Source organism: Lepidothrix coronata, unplaced genomic scaffold (assembly GCF_001604755.1).
Source record: "Lepidothrix coronata isolate B3197 unplaced genomic scaffold, Lepidothrix_coronata-1.0 Scaffold0, whole genome shotgun sequence".
In the NCBI taxonomy this organism is placed as follows: domain Eukaryota; kingdom Metazoa; phylum Chordata; class Aves; order Passeriformes; family Pipridae; genus Lepidothrix; species Lepidothrix coronata.
Genome location: NW_016690180.1, coordinates 3,901,775 through 3,925,641, shown reverse-complemented (window position 1 = coordinate 3,925,641; position 23,867 = coordinate 3,901,775). Strand labels below are relative to the sequence as shown.

The 23,867-nt window shown below is 39.4% G+C and overlaps 2 protein-coding genes across 3 annotated transcripts in view; one reads left to right on the top strand and one right to left on the bottom strand.

Annotated features, from left to right (window-relative positions):
* The first annotated feature begins 124 nt into the window (after nt 1–124).
* On the top strand, nt 125–23,329 carry VPS37A (VPS37A, ESCRT-I subunit). Of its 2 annotated transcripts, none has more exons than XM_017816622.1 (12): nt 125–252; nt 3,162–3,236; nt 4,083–4,197; nt 5,057–5,157; nt 6,912–7,128; nt 8,127–8,197; nt 10,203–10,330; nt 10,419–10,477; nt 10,569–10,637; nt 12,559–12,702; nt 13,417–13,497; nt 23,219–23,329. In XM_017816622.1, the coding sequence occupies exons 1-11, from the start codon at nt 125–127 to the stop codon at nt 13,495–13,497; spliced, it is 1,188 nt and encodes a 395-aa protein (XP_017672111.1). In that variant the 3' UTR covers nt 23,219–23,329. The 2 variants fall into 2 exon arrangements, with proteins under 2 accessions (XP_017672111.1, XP_017672030.1); XM_017816541.1 differs by lacking the exon at nt 23,219–23,329 and adding an exon at nt 13,688–14,420.
* The window catches only part of MTMR7 (myotubularin related protein 7), a 42,293-nt gene continuing 41,712 nt past the window's right edge, over nt 23,287–23,867 (bottom strand). Inside the window, exon 14 of the mRNA XM_017816423.1 lies at nt 23,287–23,675. Coding sequence (XP_017671912.1) covers nt 23,316–23,675 — 360 coding nt within the window. The 3' untranslated portion in view covers nt 23,287–23,315. The remainder of the gene's footprint in view (nt 23,676–23,867) is intronic.

The window sequence follows — 23,867 nt, the reverse complement described above, 5'->3', positions numbered from 1 at the left end:
GGGTGGTGGCGGCGAGGCCGTCGCGTTCGCGCGCAGGCGCGCGCGGGCGCTCGGTGCGGAGCGCGCGGTGCCGCCGGTGCCCTCGCGCCCGCCCGGGGCCGCCGCGCGCGCCCGCCCGCCCGCCATGAACTGGCTGTTCCCGCTCGCCAAGGGCGGCGGCGCCTCCGCCGCGGGCCCCGCGCCGCCCGCGCGCACCGGCCTCCAGCAGCAGCGCCAGCGACAGGTCGAGTCCCTGCGCGCCGCGCACGCCTCGTGAGTGGCCGCGGCGGCCGGGCGGGAGAGCGCGGGGGCGGGAGGGCCGCGCTGTGTCGCCCGGCCTGGCCCGGCCCGGCCCGGGCACGGGACCGCGCTGTGTCGGAAGGATACGGCGTGTCCCCACACGGGGACCTGGCTGCGCCCCGTCACCACCCGGGGAGGCCCGGCCGGGACTTCGCGGCTGTGCGGGTAAACAGGACAGCCAGGCCGGCCGAGCCTCGGCTGTCCCGGGGGCGGAGGGTCTCGCCGGGGGACAGCTGGACTATACTGTGGTGTGCTGTACCGCGGCGGGCCAGGAAGCGGCACTGAGAAACCGAAAGCCGAGTTGCTTGTCGGGGCTACGGGGGAGGCGGCCCCGCTGGCGGCGGTGTGGCCTGGCCGGGGGAGCGGGCGCAGGTCTCCGTGCCCAGTGACACCGGCCACTGACCAGAAAGCCGACTAAGTGCTTTAATGGGTTGAAGTCTACAAAGACGTGCAGACTGTTGGGATAAAACCTCTCAGAGCTGGTTGTGAGAGTGTTGTTCTTTAAAAGTTGACACTAAAACGTAGAGTACCAAGGAGCTGTGTGTCACACTGGTCTATCTGCAGTGGCGTAGCAGCCCTACAGGGTCTACTGACTATTTTTTCTGATGTTCAGTGGTAGTTTCCTAATAACTAGTTGTTCCTTGGGGACTGTTTTTGTTTATATGCTCAGTAGAAGCCGGTTGTTTTTATTTCTGTTCAATATCCACACTTTTTAAAACAAAACACTTCCTTTCATCCTGAGATACTCCCTCTTGGCATACTGCCCTCCATTTTTCCTAGTCTTTTAAAACTATTTACGTTTTAAAAGGAGATCCACAATTCATACATTCGAAATTATATTTTCAGTGAAGTAAGCATTCTGTAGACATACAGCTTCCTAGGATGTCTGTAGAACTGGAATGATGGATGCCACCTCCAAAACAATCAGGAAAGAGGAAGGAGAGTTTTCTGTCACATCAGAGTGAGACTAGGAGCAGAAGAGATACTTACTGTATTTCCAAGTTTAATAACTGCAGATAGCTCACCATCCTAATATTTATCACACAGGGAACATAAATATGACAGTATTTTAATTACTGTTGCTTGCATAAACTTAATTCTGTTCAGAACCAGTTTTGCAAATATTTTCGAGACTTCACTTTTCTAAGGAGTTGTCTCTGTAGGCAGGCAGCAGCTTAGTGAACTTTTTTCCTGGCAGGAAGAGAAGCTCATCCTGAGTTAAGTCCCCAAAAAGGTGATCAGTGTTTGTCAGTCAGCTTGCTGAACTGGTTTGCTACTTGTTTGTGCAGGCACCAGCACAAGCACAGGCAGAGGGGGAATTCCTGCAGCCAGGAATTGAGATGAGGGGTAGGGACATGATAGCTGCCCAAATGTGACTTTACAGCCCTGTAAACTAGCAGTCTGATCTCTTTTAATCATAGTAAAATAATTAAAACCCAAAAGCCGGTCAAGCAGAGTAAATTCTGACAAAGTGTTCAGTTTTCATAAACAAATTTGAATATCAGCGCCTCAAATTCTTTGCTTTTAAAAAGGTATGTGAACTCGAGCAAGTTTTCAAAAGTGCAAAGGTTTATTTCTTGGGTGGGACTGATGTCCTTGCTCATGAACTCTGTAGCAGCACAGATCTGTAGGATAGGAATATGCATTAAGCGTTGCAGCAGCACTGTTTCCTAAGCAGCGATTAAGTAAATGTCATTCTAGTATTTGTTTTGACTGATAAGTCTACTTTGTCATTCATTTATGAGTATCCTGACTGCTCTTCACTGAAATGCTCAAAATTCTCGTCACAGTGTAGGTAACTAAGTTATTCAAGTTTGATTTGTATTGTCTTAGGTCATAAAAGCCCAGGTATGTGTCATCTTAATTTCAGTAAAGCAGCTAAACTTCCTTTTCAGGGTCCCTCACAGGTTAGGAGATTGAAATAAAGTCTTTGTATTTAAAAAGAGTTTTCTTACATTTGCTGTTGTTCTAACCATAGTTAAGTTCCAGTGTACCCATTCCCACTTAGGGAAGGGGCAACTAAGTTTATTAGTTCAAGGTTTTCCGTAAGGGAGGTTGTAACCATTTGATCAGCTCAATATGATTCTGTCTTTCTTGTTTCTCTCTCCCTGTCCTCATCTTCCTCCCCAGTTTCTATAGGTTGTGCCTGTGAGTGGAGCATGATTATATACCCTTCTCAAAAGGATTTTGCAGCAGGCTATTAAAAAAGTGTGACAGATGATTACAGGGCAGGAATGTGTGTGAGAGATTCCAGGGAGAATCCTTCAGTTAAGAATGAGGAAGTGCCAGTTTTGGTGTGTGGTGTAACACAGTGGAGCCCTTGATTTGAATTCTCTTGTGTTGAAGATACTTGATACTTTCTTCAAACAAAGTGTGATTTCACAGGGCAAGAGCAAATACTGAGTTGTCTATGAGAGGAATAAGATCAGCCTGCAGAAAGCAAGGTTCATAACTAAGTTCATGTCTTACCCATTTGTTCCCCAAGCTCTGAAAGCTAGAGTCTTAAATTCTATGTCCAAATAATGCTTGGGAAGGACACAAAACATTCCTAGCACTACTTTTAGCACACATTTGCCATAAATTAAGCCAGTAAGTTGAGATTGTTGTCAGAATAGTGAGTACTGCGATTTCTCCTACTGTGTTTCCATTGCTTGTCATCTTGTATGAGGTTTAAAAGTTGAACCTCCTATTTTTTGCTTTAATCTTAATATTCAATATGGCATGCTGAAGCATATTAACTTATTCCAGCATTTTTAATTTTGTTCTTACAGGGCTTTTCAAAACTAAACTAAGTACAGAGGTCTGAGGTCATGCTTGGTTTTTTAGACTTTAAGCTATTATATTGACCATGAATTGAATGCTAACCATTTCTTCTTTGACAGCATTGCAGAAATTCAGAAAGATGTGGAATATCGACTGCCGTTCACTGTAAACAACTTGACAATTAATATTAACATGTAAGTAGAGTGAGATATGTCTATGCACATCTTGAAAATTAAAATTGTTCTCAAAAAAAAAAAAGTAGTAATAGAACATAAGTGGCTCCCAGCTAACTTTCAGGAACCTGGATTTGTATTAGTGTTGTAGTGATATGAGTGAAACTAGTCCTGTACAAGATGCAAATGCTCAGCTGAGAGCAAAAGTGTATTTTGCTGTGCTCAGCTCCTAAGATAGCTGTATGTTTTTAGTTGAAGGTTACTAGGGGACAACACTTGAGGGTTTCTGACTTTGAATCCCTTACAACTGCAAATAAACTTGATTAGTAATTTACTAGTCTGCTGTAACTCCAAACTCTTACCCCAGTGAGGCTTCTGGATCATAACTTAAGTGATTTATTGTAACATTTCCCGTTACTTTGTTTTCGGGGGTGCTTTTGCTGTGGCAAATATTGATGGTATTCTGTCCACAAGTTTTTTATTACTTTCACCTGCTGACTTGTTCTATTCTTACAGGTTACACTGCATTGTATTTATAGTAATAACATTTGTATTTGAAAATACTCTCCTTATGCTACAGTTTTTCTTTGTCCATGGACATATGTACTCCATTGCTATACTACAATTTTGCCCAGTAAATGCTCTCTTTAGTTCCATGGAAGTCTAGTATTCCATTCTGTCTTACTTCTAATTTTATAACTGAATAATCCTTTTGTGTGCTTCATTCACTGTATATTTCTCCATAACTCTTCGTGTAGAAAAGTAGGTTTATGTAATTAATAGTACTTTTTCTTAGCATAATAAGCCTTCTTACACAAATTTTGTCATGGGATATAGCTGTAGTAATGATTGTTCTTGTATTTGCAGCTTGCTTCCACCTCAGTTTCCTCAGGAAAAGCCAGTCATCAGTGTTTTCCCACCTGTGAGACATCATTTAATGGACAAGCAGGGAGTATATGTGACCGGTCCATTAATAAGTAATGTATGTATAATTTGTAGCTTCGCATAGATGTACTGTTAATAGAAGTTTTAATACATGTCACACTAGATTATTGCTAATTTCTCCTTGTAAAAAAGATAAGTACAGATCCTAATCTCTCTCAAATTGTGTTTTGGGGGCCTGAAAACAAAAATTCAGGTGTTCAGTATACTACTGTTTATTCTTTTACTGCTGCTGTTACTGAGTTGAGTATTCCATATATCTAAAACTATTTTAGTTACGGTGGCTTAGAAAGTTCCTATCAAATTTTTTTGTCAGTATCAATAGCACAGTTCTTGTTTCTTTACAGTGTATTGCAAATAAAGGAGAGGGATGCTTTAAGAGTGTTTTGTAACATAGTTCTTTCCAGCCTAATCCTATTAGAACAACGTCAGGGTTTTAGCTCGAATATTCAGGAATTTAATATGCTGTTCTTTCCCCTTTTCTTTGCCAACAAGGATGTGGTAGAGGATGGGGGAGAGGTTTTGACTCTTTCAGAAGGCAATTAATGCCTTTGTCCTTGAATCTTTTTTTTCCCCCCTCCTTTCGTTGGTTTCCCAAATGTAACTTGGTAACTAAGGTGGATTTCTTTTGGTTGTACATCAGAAATGTTGTACTTCATTGACTCTTCCTTTATAATGGAATAAACAAAAGACTTCTAGTTTCTATTCAATTCTGGGATGCTTTATCACTTTATTTGGAGCTTATGTGTACACAGTTTACAGTAGCTGATATGTCTGAAATAGCTTCCAGCACTGCTGTGTGGGTATATTAAACAGTTAAGTTCAGCACATTTTGGAGCTGTTCGATTCCAGACATAATTTTTTTTTCTGCATTGGGTTTTGTTTTGTGCTTTTACCAGTTTACAATGCACTCAGATCTTGGAAAAATTATTCAAAGTTTACTGGATGAGTTTTGGAAGAATCCACCAGTCCTGGCTCCTAGCTCAACATCATTTCCATAGTAAGTTATCTATAAACATGGTGAATGGGACTATGTGTTTTAACTTAACTTTTAAAAAAGAGACTAAGCCAATTATTAGGAGGGCAGGGACAGGAATAATGTAATGGATATTTGGGGAGAATTATATTCCCTGTCCTTGCACAATTTCATGTGCATGCTCGATGACATGATTGTTTTGAGAAGAAACACAGAATTTCATTGAAATTACTATATCAACTTGCTGATGTAACTTTATACCTGTTTTCTTGAAAAACAATATTTACATTATCAGATGAAATCTGGAATTTGCTGTAGATCATGATTTGAGCAGTTGTGTTTTTTCATATTCTGTTCATAACCTCCCAAGCTTAGGGCAGTTTCTGTTGCACAACTGTGCAACATAAATTGTGCAATTTAAAGGATTACATTAAATATGCAAAAGTGGTCTGAGGCATTCCAACTTTATCAGTACAACTATGGTTCTTGCTGCTCTCAGTGGACAGGCTGGAGAGTTGGGCTGATTCCAACGGGATGAGGTTCAACAAGGCCAAGTGCCGGGTCCTGCAGTTTGGCCACAACAACCCCCTGCAGTGCTACGGGCTGGGGACAGAGTGGCTGGAGAGCAGCCACAGAGAGAGACCTGGGAGTCTGGATTGACAGGAAGCTGAACATGAGCCAGCAGTGTGCCCAGGTGGCCAAGAAGGCCAATGGCATTCTGGCCTGAATCAGGAACAGTGTGGCCAGCAGGTCCAGGGAAGTGATTTTTCCCTTGTACTCAGCGCTGGTGAGGCCACACCTCAAGTACTGTATCCAGTTCTGGGCCCCTCAGTTCAGGAAGGATATTAAGGTGCTGGAGCAGGTCCAGAGAAGAACAATGAGTCTGGTGAAGGGACCCAAACACAGGTCCTATGAGGAGAGGCTGAGGGAGCTGGGGCTGTTTAGCCTGGAGAAGAGGAGGCTCAGGGGAGACCTCATCACTCTCTACAACTCCCTGAAAGGAGGTTGTAGCCAGGTGGGGGTTGGTCTCTTCTCCCAGGCAACTATCAGCAAGACAAGAGAGCACGGTCTTAAGCTGTGCCAGGGGAGGTTTAGGTTGGATATTAGGAAAAAATTTTTTACAGAGGGGGTAATCAGGCATTGGAATGGGCTGCCCAGGGAAGTGGTGGATTCTCTGTCCCTGGAGGTTTTTAAGATGAGACTGGATGTGGCACTTAGTGCCATGGTCTAGTAAGCACGGCGGTGTTGGATCAAGGGTTGGACTTGATGATCTCAGAGGTCCCTTCCAACCTGGCTGATTCTATGATTCTGTGATACTAGGATTAGAGGCAGCTCTAATTCAGTTGTGAATTTAAAAAAAAACATTCCTGTTATTTAGAAGTTAACTACGTGTGTGTTGCCCAAACTGTTAAATGCTATACCATAAGTAAAAACTAATGTATGACACAAATATGTTTCTTACAACTTCAGGATGGAAACAATTGAAATTTATGCTCTCATAAGTTTTTGTGAAGCAGTTTTCTTATAATTAAGAGTGTGTGTAATTGGCAAGAATATAGTTTAATGGAATTCTATATCATATATCATGATTCTATATCATATTGCAGTATAAGAGAAAAAGACATTACATTAGAATTAACAGACAATGCAAAGTTTATAGTCATCTGAAAATTCAGTCATGTCTTTTATGTGGTCTAGTAATTATAATTCAAATGATAAGAAATGTGCTGTAAGCAGTTGGTTGCTCATGGTTGTGGGGTTTTTTTGTTTGTTTTTAGCCTTTTCAACAAACCAGCTGGAATGCCTCCTTTTGCTCCTCAGGGGTTTCCATTTCTTCCTCCATACCCACCTCAAGAAACAAATAGAACAATGGCAGCCATGCCTGTTGCTGAATCAGTTTCTTCAAGCTACACTACAGACAAGCCTGCTGCTCCCTCCTATGGCTTGATTGCTGATCTGCCACTACCTGTTCCCACAGCAGAAGCTGTGCTTCAGGTCTGTGTTCTGAGTTTTGCTGCTTAAGCTGTCAGACACTGAGTATGAGTTCCCTCGAGGGCACACAGGGCATTGCCACAAAACTCAAGGAAGCAGTGTGTGTAACTGCACTTCATTGTTTTGCTGGTGTTAGGAAAGCAAAACTGTTATTTTGCCTTTGACAAAAAGTTTTTTACAACTTGAAGCAACAAGTTTGTCTTTCTGAGTTTCAGTGAAACTAGTGTTATGCTAAATATCTTTGAATATAGAGGGTTTTTTCTTTTGGAGCTGCACTTTCCCATAGTGCAGCTGTAACTGTTTCTCCAAACACGAAAAATGGTTTTTATTTTTTTTCCTGCCCAGAACCTGTCAGATGAGGACAATATGCAATCTTAAGCCTCTATATGTAGAATTCTATCTTGTATGTGTATATCAAACTCCCTCTCTCTGATGAACTGTGGAAGGAATTTTTTTTGATGTCCTCTAAAAACTTTATATGTAAATATTTAGACTTTAATAAAATCTTGTCTTTAGAAACAAAAGTTTTCTTAATCTTTGAAGACACTTTTCTGGCTTTGTGAAACTCAAATTTTCTACATTCTATGAAGACAAAGGCTTTTTCCTTGTCTAAAACCTTTTTTTTCTGAGGGATTGTAGCTTTAAAAACCATATGAAAGAGATCAAAATGTCAATCTCTTTCTTTGTTCTCACTTCTCTGAGTTTTACTCGTGTATTTCCTTGGTCACCCAACTGTTTTCAAATGAAGGACATGGCAAGGCAGAATTATTTGCCTCCAGAACTGTCTCATCTTTTGTGACATGCCTCCACAAACATCCTCGAGCATTTTGTTGCCATTGTTGAGTTGTCTTCTGCTCAGAGACTAGTACTACTGCTTCTTACCACTTTTCCTGCTTTTCTTCTTGCTGGCAACTATTCATCTCCAGTTTTGGATTAAGCAGGTTAAAAATCAAGAAATTGCTCTTCAAAAATCTACTAAGCATTTCTGAACTTACATTTAGGTTGGCCAGAATGGTTTTACTTACAAGATGCCTGATGTTCCTGATACCTTTCCAGAACTCTCAGAACTAAGGTAAATTTTCAGAAGGTAGTTAAACTTTCCATAGTTATTAAAAGGCAGTTACTGCTGGTCTGTGTCTGATTTTTGTCATAAGTCTGTACACGTTACTGAGATTTTTATAAAAGTTACGGATAGGAGAACTGCCACATAGCAAAATTGTGGAGTCAGAAAGTAAGCCAGCCTTGAATTCAAATGTGCTGCTTGCTTAGGGGTTTCTAATCTATTTGATTCTTTCAATCTAATCTTCTTGATTCAACACCAGGAAAAAGAGTATTTATTTTTATTTTTCCTAACGATCAGTGTTCTACTGTTTTCTGAAGCCTTGCCAGGGATTTAATTTCTATTAATACAATAAGCATAACTTTTGAAGGAGGAAATGGGACAGCTTTAGGCTGGTTCACAAATTACATTCTCTTAAATTCGAAAGGACTGTAGTGCAGGGTAGCAGTGGACTGTTTTGTGAGCAGCTCAGCGTGTGCAGGGTGGGCTGGGTTAGACAAATCCAGGTGGTAACTGTGCTAGGTGTCCCAGTGCAAATCACTTTTACATCTGAGTACTTTATATATATATTGCACAAACACTTTCATCATCTCGTCACAATTCAAACAAATTTTATTAGCAATTGTTCCCTGCACGTTGCTCAGATATAACAAGACAGCCTCTTAGATCAGTTATCTGGGATAGAATAGATTACAAATTGGCTATTAATTCTGAGGGTCTTAGGAGATTTGTTTCCTTCGGATCTCATATCTTTATGGTGGTGTCATAGTTAAGCGATTGAAAACTCTGTCCTTTCAAAAAGGAGAAGACCTTTAGCAAGAAGGACTTCTGGGGTGGCTTTTTGTTTCCTTTGACACCTTCCAAAGGTTTAATTTCGCTAAATCAGCTGTAAGTTCTAGCAGTATCCTTATTACATAGCAGCAAGTTAGCAGTTTTGCAGGAAGTCTAATTTGTTTGTTTAAATAAAATATTGTAATCAAGCCTGATCCTTTCAAGAAGACTGGATTAAAATTCTATGATTTTTCTGGTGATAGTTGAGTTAAATGACAAATGGTATTGCAGCTGTTCTGAATAGCTATATTGTGTGTAGGTGGCAAGGTTTTGGTAGCTGGGGGGCTTTTTGGATGGCCTCTGTGAGAGGGGTCAGGGTCTTCCCCTGTGCCAGGCTGGCTTGGCAGCAAATCCACTGCAGGACAGTGGCCCATGGAGAGGGCTGTGGTGGGGCAGATACCCACACTGCAGTCCATGGAGGACCCCACATTGGAGCAGGCAGATATGCCCTGAAGGAACCTGCAGACATGGATAGCCCAAATTAGAGTAGTCTCCCCTGCCAGGAACTGATGGCCGTCTGTGGAGAGGAACCTATACTGGAGTGGGGCAAAAGTGTGAGGAGGAAGGAGTGGCAGAGATGAGTTGTATGGACTGACTGCTACCTTTGCAATTCCTTCCCTGCCTCAAGGAATAGAGGGCAGTGGGAGGTAGAGGATTTGGGAATGAAGGAATGAAGCTGAGCCTGGGGAAAAAGGGAGCAAGATGTTTTAGTTTTTGTCTTTCTTGCTCACCGTCCAACTCCTATTGTAATTGACAGTAAATTCAGTTAAATTTTTCCGAGTGTCTTTTGCTTGTGATTGTAATTGGTAAGTGATCTCACTAATCTTCATCTCAACCGTTGAGCTTTTCCTTTATATTCTGTTGAGGAGGGGGAGAGAGGAGGAGAGAGCAGCTGGGTGGGCATCTGGTAGTTGGGGACAGTCAACCCACTGTAGTAGCATTAAAAAGCACTTTTTAGGAAGTAAGCCTTGAAATGGGTGATACTTTTTAACATGCTACTTTTTAAGCTTACTTCTGCACATAGTAGAGCCCACAATCCAGGAGAAAGGGGAAAAAGAAGTTGTAGTCAAGTGTCACATGTCTGTAAAATCCCCAAAAATGCCTCAAAGTTTTGGCAGAGGTGAGTTACTCTGCATGTGATGTTTGCTGTTAGATTTAAATCTACTCCCGTTCTGTTTGAATATAGCATATCGCAGCTGACCAGTATGAACGAGCAAGAGGAGGTATTACTGGAACAATTTGTGGCTCTACCACAACTGAAGCAAGTCATTACTGATAGAGATGAGTTAGTGAAAAGCATCGAAGAGCTGGCAAGTAAGGTGTCAAAATGTTATCATCTGTGGCTGTGTGCTGTGAACTGAATCCTTTAAAAAAAAGTAGTAATAGTGACTTTATTTTACAGAAAAGAACTTGTTGCTGGAGCCTAGTCTTGAGGCAAAAAGACAGACAGTGTTGGATAAAGTAAGTGAGCAATAAAATCTTTTTCAGAAATGTTAGGAATAATATTTGCTGGTTTTCAAGGGGAAAATGTTCTTTTCCTTTTTCCTTCCAGTATGAACAACTTACACAGATGAAAGCAGCCTTTGAAAAAAAGATGCAAAGACAGCATGAACTTAGTGAGGTATAATTTCTATATGTTATCCTTTAAGAATACTTCAATAAAATGGAAGTTTTGATTTGTATCTTTAACCATTAAGAATATTCTTCTGGTTAATCTAATTTTGTATGAAATAGATTCATATAACGTATGAAAAAAATGGGATGGTGTACCAAACAGGTTAAAAGCAAAAGAGGGGTTTCTTTGGTTGGGTTTTTGTTTTTTAATGCTATGATAGAAGCAAAGTTGGAAGAGGAGAGTGATGTGCATCTAGAGCTGTTAAGTACAATCCTGGACCAAACCAGTTTTAAGAATAGAATGATCTTTAAAGAAGGCTTGTTTAATTAATGGTACTCATTTAACATAGTAAGCTTGTAAAACTGTACCAGGTGAAAATGGTCAAATAAATTAAATTCTGTGATTCACTAGGTATGCTTACTTTGGGCAACATGTTGGATAATGCTGTCAAACATTGCACATTCAAAAGCACAAGCTGGGTAAAATTATTACTTCAGAAAGTAATTCAAAGAAAGAAGACAATTTCTTGGTATGTTTACCAGGCTATGCATTAGAAGATGTAACTTCTCACAAACCAGTTCCTGCACTGAAATTATTTGCTAGACTTGAGAATACAACAGTCTGTCAAATTAGCACACATAGTACCTGAATTTCAGAATGTCCCCAAAGTAACAAAATACAAAATAACAATGAAAAAATTGCATGACAGCAAACTGAATGATTTCATACATTATCTAAAAGTATTAATGTTTCCTCACTGGAAAATCAGAGTAGTCTGACTTCTAATGCCTCCTTTCCATGTGATGCAAGTTGTCTTTGAAGTGGATGTAGATAGCTGACATTGAGAAACTTATTTCTGTAAGAAACCACTTAAGAACAGGACATAATATCCCACTTTTGCATTACCTTTTCTTTTTTCTAAGTTAGATTTGCTAATTCAGTTTAATGATGGTTAGGAGGCTGAGAGCTGGAGAGTTGCAACTGAATTTTTCTGTTTTTTTCCCATATACGCTATATCTTCATGTGTTGATGTTTGCTGTGCTCTACCTGGTATCTCCTATTCTCTGTCCTTCAAAGTTCCAGACAAGTCTTTTTACTTGTACTGTGAGTGAATTTTAGTCATCTTTTATTAGAGCAGAATCTCCTTATTTGCTACAAGATTAATTTAACAGGAAATTTCTGATTAAAGTTTTACAGTACTTAAGTAAAATATTTTTCATGCAGTAGCTGGAAGGGTAGGCCAAGCATCTAAAATGTATAAATATCTTAATTTTGCAGTTTTGTCTCTGCACAGACTCCTACTGGATGTGAATCATGTTCTGATTAACTGCTCAAGCATATTAGAGGAAAAATAATGAAATTGTATGCAATAAACAGAAATAAGGTTTGAGGTTTATAAGAACAGAAAAATAAGTATACTAGTTTAGATTAGCAGCCCATCTAATTCTTGAGTAGGTGCTTTTTGCTTTCCGGTCTTCCTCTCCACAGTCATTTCAAGGGTATTTAAAAGCTGAACAGTAAGTGCTTTTTTGCCTTTTTATACTTCTCAGATTCACAACTGAGTTTCAAAAGTAGACCCTATTTATTGAAGACACTTGAAACGCTAGTTCTACTGAGAAATCATGCACTCGAGAACCTGTCAGATTTCCAAGCTGGATGCTTTCTACAGTGTAGGGTAAAAGTTGAAAAGCTTTATACATTTGTGAGAATGATTGTGTATCAAGACCTAAACTAGCAATGCTTTTCTCACATTGAATCCCTTCTAGTTTAACAAGCTGTACTGTTTCTTGGAGATGAAGCTTCATCTGGTCACTTTGGCTTTTATGTAATAATAATGCTTTATCCACATATTCCATATTTATATAGTCTTGAAAATATAAGTTGAGGTGGACAGTTTAATATTACGTAGGACTTTTTATTTTCTTAGAGTTGCAGTCCAAGTGCTCTGCAAGCCAGACTTAAAGTAGCTGCCCATGAAGCTGAAGAGGAGTCTGACACTATTGCAGAAGACTTCTTGGAAGGCAAAACAGAAATAGATGACTTTCTCAGTAGTTTTATGGAAAAGAGAACGGTATGTAATATACAAATACTTCTAATCTGAGATATGTACGACACATAAATAAATTTAGGACTTTGAGTTTGAGCAGTCCTGTGGTACAGAACAGTGCTGTAGTGAGCTTTGACAGAAGAAAAAATTATCCTTAACTGGCTTCAGTGTATTTAGAGTATAATCTACATTCTGAAGGCACGTATTTTTAAGGCAGGAGTGCAAAGGTCTCCTGCATTAGACCTTATTGGTGTATTGTTGCAAATATTTTTGTGCCACTTTCTTGAATATCATATACAGATACAGGGAAGATAGCCACATGGTAAATTTCAAATTTGGAAGGTTGACATAAAATGACATGTATTAAACAACATTAATGTTTAATTTATTAAACTTATTAAACTAATTATTTTGTTGATGGCTATCACCAAATAAGTAACTGAGGTTCAAAAAACAACATTCTTGCTTGTGCTGTAACAGAAGCAACTTAGCAGACAGTTTACCTTTCTTTAAAGATGCCTAATCAGTGCATTTCATAACACTGCAAACAATCGTCTTGTAAGCAATTGTGGATGGAATAATGTTATCAATATAGACTATTATTCAGCCTGAACAATGAAGGTAGGTCAGAGGGCTTTTCTTTTTTAAAAAGAAAAGTAGCTAAATAATTAAAGAGAAACTGGTATGCATTATAAAAAATTGCGTTCAGAATTCAGTCTTGTACTTCTTGTTTTGTAGCTGTGCCACTGCAGACGAGCCAAAGAGGAAAAACTTCAACAGGCAATAGCAATGCACAGCCAATTTCATGCACCGCTATAGGTAAACTTTTTTTTTGAAACAATTTACCATAAGGTTCCACACTGTGTAACTGCAAATGGATTTGTTAGAGTGCTTAGTGTTCTAATGATGCTGTGGAAATCAAGTATGTACTGGATCTATTGTTATTTGTATTTAAAACATAACTTCTGGAGGAGTTAAAATATCTAATTATGGATATTTGTCTTTACAGACTTCCTGCAAACTACACCTGCCAAGAGAACGAATGAAAAACCCAATAAAGCACACTTTTTAATAATTATTATTTGCAAATAAGCATTTCATCTTATATGGTTGTATTTATAGAAGAGATTGTATACAAAGTTGGAATGGTTTTTGTACAAATTAGAATGTCTCTTTATATTCTCATTGTACTCAAGAATCCTTCTATTGCAATCTTTGCATTAATTTCTTGTATTTATTGTTGATAGTTCTTATTATATTTAAGTTCCCTGCTGCTATACTCCATTCTTCAGAAATTAAATATCTAAACATGTAATTTTGACTAACTTTTTACATTTTTATAAAAACTTAATTCATATCTTTTGTATTCTGAACTTTAAACATAGATTTGGCTTGATCTGTGGAAGACTCTGAGATAAGTGTGATAGGGCTTTGGAAACTGAAGAAGTTCTTAATTGAGATGGTCAGTGGATTCACAAGCTGTCTTTTCTTGAAGCCAAAATACTGAAGAACAAGTTTTTTACTTCCAAATAATAATAGAAAACTAAGTGTAGCTTATATTGTGTTTTGGATAAATAGATTGGAATTAAGCAAAGAATGTGTTGGAACAAATTATACTGGAATCAAAATAGAATAAATGATCTCTGCTTAGATTTCGTATGTTGGTTAGTAACATTGATGCACTGATTTCAGGAGTGGCTTGGTATCTACCACTATAATTAAACACAATTTTCATCTGACAATTTAATTTTCTTATTTTTTTTTTATACTTAAAGGATTAATAATCGGATCACCTCCCAGTTTCTGTTCTATGCAATATGAGTATGTTCATCATGTGAGGAATTCAGAAGCACTTTACAAAAACTATCTTTGAAGTTCTGTGGGAAATAGTTATTTTTTCCTAATTTTAAAAAAGAAAGAAACTAATGTGGTTGGAGTTACATTGTGTGCTATCTTAAGGCAAGGGATAGAACTTGGAAGTGAGATTTAATTCTGCCCACTGAATCTTGCATCTGGTAAGCTGACTTTTTTAGGATGTAGGTATATCTGCTGAGAAGTGATAGGACCAAATGAAGATACTTGGGTGTCTGAAAAAAATCAACACTTTATAAGTGCCATGGTTAAGCAATAATTTTAGAGTATCTTCTTCCAAAAAATGTGCTGCTTGTATATTGACATAGCACTTCTGCTAATGTGCTAACTAAAGCCCTGGTTAGGAATGAGATCATGTAGGTTTCCAAATGGTTCTAGACTTCTGTATCTGAGTAGCATGATTTCTGCAGCTCTGGAGAAGAGTTAGATGTAAGTCATCACTGTCACCTTCTTGGCAAACTCTCATCTATTTTTGTGCTGGATGTATAAGTTGTTTCTGATCTTTTTCTGAGGATCTAGCTGTCGTTAAAGACTAGACTCACAACTCTGTACAGGGCTGGTTTTTTATTGTTGTTTCTTCCTTGTAAGCAGAGAAAGGAACAGATGACCAGACATCTGGTGTTCTTGCTGTATTGGGCTAGTATTTTCTTTATATGTTTTATAATGGTGTGGAATGACAGGCTTCTGTTCTCATCTGCCTCCTCATGTTGAATGTTTTGTCAGCTATTGTGATGCTCTACTACCACTGAACTCTTTAACCAGGTCACCTTCAGGGGATTTGCTTCCCAAACTAGTACAAGTTCTGCACACTTCAGCTTTTCCTCTTATGTTACTTTAGCAAACACTTTCAAACTCTTTTCAGTACTAGCCGTGTAGTTCAAGACTCAGCAATTCAGTACATTACACAACAACTGGTGAAAAATGAATTGGATATTGCCCCTACTATGGGAGAAACTCTTAAGGTCATACAGCAGGTGAAAACTGACAAGGCAGCTGGGGTTGATGGAATTCCACCTGAAGTCTGGAAGCATGGGGGCCTTGCACTCCATGCTAAATTTCACAAATTTGTGGTGCGCTGTTGGGAACCAGGCGAACTGCCATCAGACCTTCGTGATGCAGTCATCATCACCTTGTATAAGAAGAAAGGAGATAATCAGACTGTTCAAATTACCGTGGTATACTCTGCTTTCCATTGCTGGTAAAATCCTTGCAAGAATACTTTTGAACAGACTAATACCCACTATAGCAGAAGGAATTCTACCTGAAAGCCAATGTGGTTTCAGAGCCAACAGGAGTACCACAGACATGGTATTTGTTCACAGACAGCTGCAAGAGAAGTACAGGGAATAGAACAACGGTCTCTATGTAACCTTTGTTGATCTCACCAAAGCTTTTGATACTGTGAGCAGAAAAGGTCTTTGGCAGATTCTGGAACATTTAGGATTTACCCCCAAGTTCCTTAAAATGGTCATCTCACTCCATGAGGATCAGCACAGCCAAGTCAGACATGCCAATGCACTTTCCAAGCCCTGTCAAATAACCAATGGTGTGAAACAAGGCTGCGTTCTTGCACCAACCCTATTACAATCTTTTTCAGCATGATGCACCAAAGGGCCATGGCAGACATCGACAAAGAAAGTGGTGTCTACATCCGATATCATACCAATGGAAACCCATTCAACCTAAGGCGACTGAAGGCCCACACTAAGACCTTAAACCATCTTGTCCAGGAGCTGCTTTACACTGACACCGCCATCCTTGTCGCCCACACAGAAGCAGCTCTGCAGCGTTTAACATCCTGCTTTGCAGACGCTGCAGAGCTTTTTGGGCTGGAAGTCAGCTTGAAGAAGACAGAAGTTTTCTACCAACCTGCACCTCAGGAAGTCTTCCACCATCCTCATATCACCACTGGTGAATCAGAGCTCAAATCAGTCCAGCAGTTTAATTACCTGGGAAGCATCATGTCCTCGGATGGTAAGATTGACAGAGAGATAGGCAACAGGTTAGCAAAGGCATACAGTGCTTTTGGAAAACTCCACAAAAGAGTTTGGCGAAACAAACACCTGAAGAAAAGTACAAAGATCAGCGTTTACAGAGCCATTGTGCTGTCTGCTCTCTTATATGGGTCTGAATCATGGGTCATTTACTGCCACCACCTGCAACTCTTAGAACGCTTCCATCAATGCCGCCTCTCTACAATCCTAAATGTCCACTGGTCAGATTATGTGACTAATACATCTGTTCTAGAACAGGCAGCAGTTACAAGTATTGAGGCCATGTTGCTGAGAACACAGCTGTGTTGGGCAGGGCATGTCTCCAGGATGAAGGACCACCGCCTCCCTAAGATTGTGCTCTAAGGTGAACTTGCCACCGGCTGCTGCAAGAGAGGAGCCTCAAAGAGGAGATACAAGGACTCCCTGAAACAATGTCTCAGCCTTGACCATGTCCATCATTGTTGGTCTACTCTGGCCTCCAGTCGGGAGGCCTGGAGATACACTATAATGCTCCTGCTTTTGGGAAAGCACGCAGGATCACTTTTGAGGAGAAAAGACAACGTAGAAAGAACCGTGTCTTGTCGATACCACCTAAGGAGTCTTTCTGCTGTGCCTTTTGCAACTGGACTTTTTATCTTGCATTGGCCTTTTTAGCCACCAGCGCACTTGTAGCAAGTGTGGGTAGAGTCCTTCCCCAATCTTCGTTTGCGAAGCCTAGCCATGATGACTTTAGCAAATTTACAAATTCAAAACTTCATGGTCTCTTTCTGGTGGTAGTGGAGTAGAGTCTGGAAGAAATTGTCACTGTTCAATGCAAGTTCAGTGTTTGTTGTTCAGGGATATGAGAGTTTAAGATCTCCCCTTTTCCACCTTTCTATTCTCTCATATTATTGTTCCTATTCTTTAGATTTTTTTCCCTTATTTTTTAGCCTCTTTGCAGACACAAACCCATCCTCTGGAAAAGAAGTAGAAAAGTCTCTGTATTCAACAATGTTGGGTTAGCTGCAGGAATCCCATCACATCCAAGAAAAGCCAGCCTGTTTCTGGCTTTTCTGGCTTTAAAGGCCAAGCTGATGCGGGTTTGTATTTTCTCCTTGAGGTTTGTTTTTTTTCTTTAGTCCTACACTGGTTGCACCTTCACCAAAAGACTTAGTAGAATGGTGATCACACTGTCAAGAGTTAGGTTTTTTTGCTTCTAGCATGCTGGTAGCTCACTGTTGAGTGCGTTCCTTACATTATTTTGCTAAAATATGGAGTGTAGGTGTAAATCCATCTTTAAACAACTCCCTGTAAAGTGTAAGAGAACGGCAGCTGCTGTTAGATGCATATTCTGAAGGCTTTTGAAATGTGTCAAGCGAACTTTTAAGCAATCTGGAATAACAGGCTACGTACAGTGACTTGTTTCTTGGGAGCCTTGCGCTATGTCACCCTCAGGTGTTCTGCGAAGTGGGAAAGAGAACTCAGTGAGTAAGAAGATGGCTTGTCTCTGATGTTGCAGTAGTTTTGGGGGGGAAGTACATTCTGTATTGTAACTGCTAATTGAGCCTGGGGTTTGCCTAATTTCAATACCTGATCTTGCAGCTAAATCACAGGACCACAGAATGGGTAAGGTTGGAAGGGACCACAGTGGGTTATCTGGTCCAACTTCCCTGCTCAAGGAGGGGCATCCTAGAGCACATGGTACAGGATTGCATCCAGACAGTTCTTAGGTATCTCCACTGAGGGAGACTTCACAACCTCTCTGGTCATTTCTTCAGTGCTTGGTCACCTGCACAGTAAAGAAGTTCTTCCTCATATTCAGGTGGAGCTTCCTGTGCATCAGTTTCTCCCCATTGCCTCTTGTCCTATTGCTTGGCACCACCGAGAAGAGCCTGGCTCCATCCTCTTGAGACCCTCCCTTCAGATACTTACAGACATTGCTGAGGTCCCCTCTCAGTCGTCTCTTCTGAAGGCTGAACGGGCCCAGCTCCCTCAGCCTATTCTCATCACTGAGGTGCTCCAGTCCCCTCATCATCTTTGTTGCCCTCTGCTGGGCCTTCTTCGGGAGCTCCATGTCTCTCTTGTACTGAGGAGCCCAGAAATACTCTTCTCAGGTGGAGGACTCTTCATTTGCCTTTGTTGAATTTCAGAAGGTCTCTCTGCCCATCTCTCCAACCTATTGAGGTCCTTCTGAAGGGCTGCACAATGCTCTGGAGTATTTGCCACTCCCGGCTTTGCGTCATCAGCAAACTTGCTCAGGAGGCACTCTGCTGTGCTAGGCATCACTGCAAGCAAGAGACTATTACGGTAAAGTCAGTTCTAAGCAGTATGTACTATAGTTCTGTTTGCTCTGTATATAATCCTGCAGTTTTGCTGCTTTGGACCTGGACTAAATGTATAAGTTAGAAATCTTACAGTTTTATTCATGTCCAGATTCTTACTACTCCCTTCAAAGACTAGCATAAATCTTTCTAAAAGAGAGATTTAAGAGACCTTCAGGTCAAACTGAATTGAAACTCTGACAACAAAGTTATCAGCTGTAATTGTATCTTTATTCTGAACAGTAAATGCTGTAATGTGTTAAACTTACAAATAAAGGCTTTGGGATTTTTATATATCTTGTAATCATCTAACTTATGGATAGAGTCAGGCATTTGACATTGCAGGACTTCTTGAGTGGATACAGAATTATGTTGGAAATGGATGCAGTAAGCTACTCAAGGAGAAACTTAATATCTTCATGAGTAGTGATGCGAGCTTTTCATGTTTAACTCTCTCAATAGCAGTAATTCTTGGAGCCACCTTCACTGAAACAGGCTTTGAAAACCCATACTGGATCTCTGGCTTTTGTAAGCACCTTGTTTTGGTCAGATACCTTGTAGACATCACACTTACAGTAATAAGCTATGAAGAAAGCTTGTATATCAATAATAAGGAAATACTTTACATAAAATAACTGTGTTCTTTAGTCTCCACAAAGGGAATAAATTCATCCAAAAAACCTTGGCAACCAGCAGACTTAAAAAAGTGAGTCCTTGCCTGAACTCAGTCACAATTCTGGTGGACCTCTACGGTTTCATTAGCTTCTTTCCAGAATAATTTATATTAAAAGACCACTATATTTTATTTTAAGGTTTAGCATGATTTGATTTGCTGGTTTCAGGTGCTCTACTGGCAATTTAAATATGACAGGTAAAGTTAAATGCTTATTTTACCTTCTTATTGCCCCACTCTGCCAGTGTTTCTGGCCTCTCTGAATTCAGGGTTTGCAATACGCTTGTCTCTAGATCTTTGGTGGATTTTTCATGAGTCTTAGTACTCTGATAAGTTGACCCACCACGTTTCTCCCTTCCTAAATGAACTGTCAGTGACTTTCCTGTCCTTGGAGGATTTTTCAATCACTGTGGTGTTTACCTGTCTCTCCACTACAGAGCATAAGGGTGACCAACCAACCTAAAAGCCGCACTCAGCCTTCAGCCCAGAAACAGCCCCTGACCTTGACTATGTTTGTGATCTACTTGAGAACTCTGTGTGCAGATCAGGGCAACATCCACATGAAAGCATCAAGTTAGCTAGTCAACAGTGATGACATGCTTATCTTCATTGCAAAGTCTATATCTTAGCTGTTGCTGGGGCTTAATTGTTATTAGTTTGTGTCATTAAACATATTCTATGCTATGTGAACCTGTGCTCTGGCTTGCCCCGTCTTCAAAGGATGTGGTTCCCTGCCTTACTTGCTGATTTTACAAAGAGCTTTCCTTCCCTGCTTCCCTCCTTTTACTTATTTTCTTTTTCTCTTCTTACTTCTAATGATATAATTTGCTCTGAGTTGTGCCCTCCAACTTTTTAATTCTATTTCTCAGATTTTTAGAATCCATTTGCAGTTTATCACCTTTTTCTCTCTTGTGCAGAGCTACCAATAAAAGCAGTAGTGAATAGGTTTTCCTTCTGTGCTTCAGATGGTGATCTTCTGTAGAGAAGGCTTCAGCTGTTTGATCCCATTCCCTTTAGTGTCCTTTAGAGGCACATTTTCATACTAAAGACCAGCCTGAACCTAGAGAGGCCTTTTCAGCAGTTTAGCTATGTTCATCTGTGTCGTATTTTAAATTACAGTGGGGTTATGCCAAATTTGCAAAGGTTTGCAGCACAAGGCTACAAGAAATCAGTGTAGTTCATTGTATGGTTTTCTCAATCTTTTTTGGTTTGCATTTCCTAAGAAAAATAAATACAGGGCTGTAACATGCTTCCATATTATTAATACAATTGTTGAGAGTCTTGGTTTTCTTAGTTATCAGTTGTAGATTTCTCCACAGCTTAAAACTACTGGATTAAAGTATCAAAGTAGGGAAGATAGAAAAATTCCCTGTTCTTAGTGGCAAAGTGACTTTTGAGTAAATGAAAAACTACAGTACAAAAATCAGGATAGCAAACCTCTCTTTCACTCACTGGTGTGAAATAAAATTAAATTACACCTAAGTGTTTATTTGAAAGTGTTTCTCATTAGCCTGATAATGCCACAAATACATGCAGTACAGTGAAAACAGTAGCAGCTAATGCAAAATTTCAAAGGCTGAAAGACACATCACAGAGGGCTGCTAAGTGAAGGCTTGATAAAGAAAATGTTAATATGTTAATATTTTAGTTGTAAAGCTAGTTACATGGAGTTGCATAAGCGACACAAAGACAGTGCTTTGAATTTGCGTATCTTGCTGTTCTGCATTTATTTCTGGACATGTCTAATAGGACACAATATCATATATAACTTTATATTTTAAAGATGTGCAATAATACTGCCCATTTTCAAACTCATTTTTAGGTAGAATATTTGTGTGGTTTGTTTTCATTTCTGACTTTGCAGCATATTTCTTTAGTTTGAGAAAGTGCATTCAAAGTCTCTAATAACATAAACTTTACAGGCTATGTTCAAAATACAAAACATTTTTAAAAGTGCAATTAAAATCAGGGATTTCATTTATTAAAAATTCATAAAGATTAAAAACAGAAGGCTAGATAGTCAACAGAGTATACCTTAGAGTTGTATTTATTTGAATTGAGCTATAGGGATTTATCAAATTGAGGATCTGGCCTTTCCACTATAACATTAAGATAAACCTTGCTGTTAGGAATTATTTGTTCAAAGACAGCAGCTCCCTTAGGAGGATATTAATAATACTGAAGTTTACATACTCACTTTTAATAATGTAAGTTCACAGAACAGAATGAAAACCATTCCATAAATGTAATAAAATCTAACAATTCTAAATTGAAGCATATTTATATAATACAACTCTGTCTGTAAGTCTGTATTTGGAGGAGTAATGTGAAATGCAATCAAAGTAAACTTACATTACTACCACTTTGCTTTACTAGAGTTCAATACCACATTGTCTCCAAGCAGGTAAGAGCAGTCATGTGAACTGTATTTTTAACTGCTTGCTTTAACTAATATTTAAAAATAGAAACTTGGAAGAATTGCAGCCTATTTTGGCCACCTTTTTAGTGAGTTTCAAGACATTCCAAATTTTAAACATTTTTCACTTGTTTACCTCTGTACTGATGATTATGAAAACTATTACTCCTATTCTTAAAAATATGATAACAAGATTAAACTTCCTGGTAAATGTTGAATCAGTTCTTAAATTAGTATTGCCATGCTCTTCAGTTTGGCAAATACTAAAAGGGAAATTTTGTGTGAGGACAGAAAAACTGGTTGCTAATGGTTAGTTTATTTTGAACAACAGAATTTGGAAGGAATATTCTTTATAACAGTTCCTTTATGGGCATAACCTTCCTTTACTTACGAATTCAAAGTGATGCTTTCGTAAGTGATTTTTGTAAGTGGTTGTATATTCTCTATCCTCTGCACTGTATGTGTACCTCACTCGGCTCAAATAAAACATTTTCAAGTAGGAATCAGAATAGGCTGGAGAATTTAGGATTTTACTACCTTTAGAATTTTAGGTAGGTGGTTTGGAACTAGGGTAAGGTAGAAACAAACTTGAGAACTAAACATAAAGAGGCTAGAGTAAACTGCCTAATGTACCTTTTGTTATAAAGGGATGCTTTAGCACAAAGGCTGTGTGAATACTGTTATATTCCTTTGAAGTTTTGGTCACAGAAACTACTGAACTTTCAGCACTGCTGGAGAACCAAGTAGAAATGGGATGCATTCAGATGCAGCAGCAGAAACTGCTTACTAAAGGATTTTTTTATCAGGGTCAAAGCTTCATTTGTCCCCTTAGCCAGCATGTCAATTTGTTAGTTTTACTTTGCTGTAAAGAATTCTAGTAGGAGGATATGCAAAATAATTGTTTGAATTCAAAATTTAACACCTCTTATGAAAAGAAAATATACATAATATGTCTGAAGGCAGAAGAACTCTACAAAAATAAGTTTTGACAGCTTCACCAGTAAGGCTAACACTAATGCATCTTCAACCTTGTGTAAGAGAGTACTTTGGAATTTCACATCTTTGGAGAAGAACTATTATCTTGTACAATAAATAATTATGGAAATGTACAAAGTAAGGAATAATTATGTACAGCATTGATAAAACAAATATCACATTAGCTTAACTAAATATAACAGCAGATATTACCTTTTTTAGCATTATGTCTTAAAATTAATGAACTTGTTCTGCTTAGATCTTTACTTACACAATTGCACAGTTCCCTTTCTTTGGATTATTTCTTTAGGCTACAGACCACTTCCATTCTTCATCTGATGAAAAGATGTCATTCCAGACTGTGTAAGACTCAACTTCATCTGGATCCTTGCTGCTGTGAAGGTGTTTCAGCCTGCCAGAAATACAGCCTCATCAGAGTCCTTGCCACTGTCTTCACTAGGCAAGCAGCCACCCCCACTTGGGGACCTACAGCTTAAGTCCTCCACACCAGACTCCTGATCACTGTTGGCTGAGAGGTCAGGATCAGAACTTTTCAGGTTGTCCTGTGTCAAAATCAGGGCAGAATCTTCTTCATCCCCTTGTGAAGGACTCCGGGATGGGAATGACTTCAGATCGTTGCTATACTCCTGGGGAGTGTTAGCTAAGCTATTGTTGGAAGTAGACAGCCTTAACTGTTTGCTTCGGTCTTGTTGCTTACTCTTGACTTTATTATCACCTAATTGTGATTTCTGAAGATTCGCCAATCGCTGAAATAAAGGAAACAGTATTACATGCACACATTTAGGACCAGTAATCCTCTTCTATGTCTTTGCCTTTTTTTTTTTAAATATAAGTTCAGAGCCCAACCCAACTAGCACCCTTTAAAACTGTCTGTGGAGTATGAGAAGTGCACAATTTCTCACAAACCAACGCTGACTTGCAGCAGCCTTCTGAGCTAC

Coding starts and splice junctions, on each gene's coding strand:
- VPS37A (XM_017816622.1), top strand. CDS start 125: ATGAACTGGCTGTTCCCGCTCGCCAAGGGCGGCGGCGCCTCCGCCGCG. Junction 4,198..5,056: donor CCGGTCCATTAATAAGTAAT/GTATGTATAATT, acceptor TGCTTTTACCAG/TTTACAATGCACTCAGATCT. Junction 10,331..10,418: donor AAGCATCGAAGAGCTGGCAA/GTAAGGTGTCAA, acceptor TTTATTTTACAG/AAAAGAACTTGTTGCTGGAG.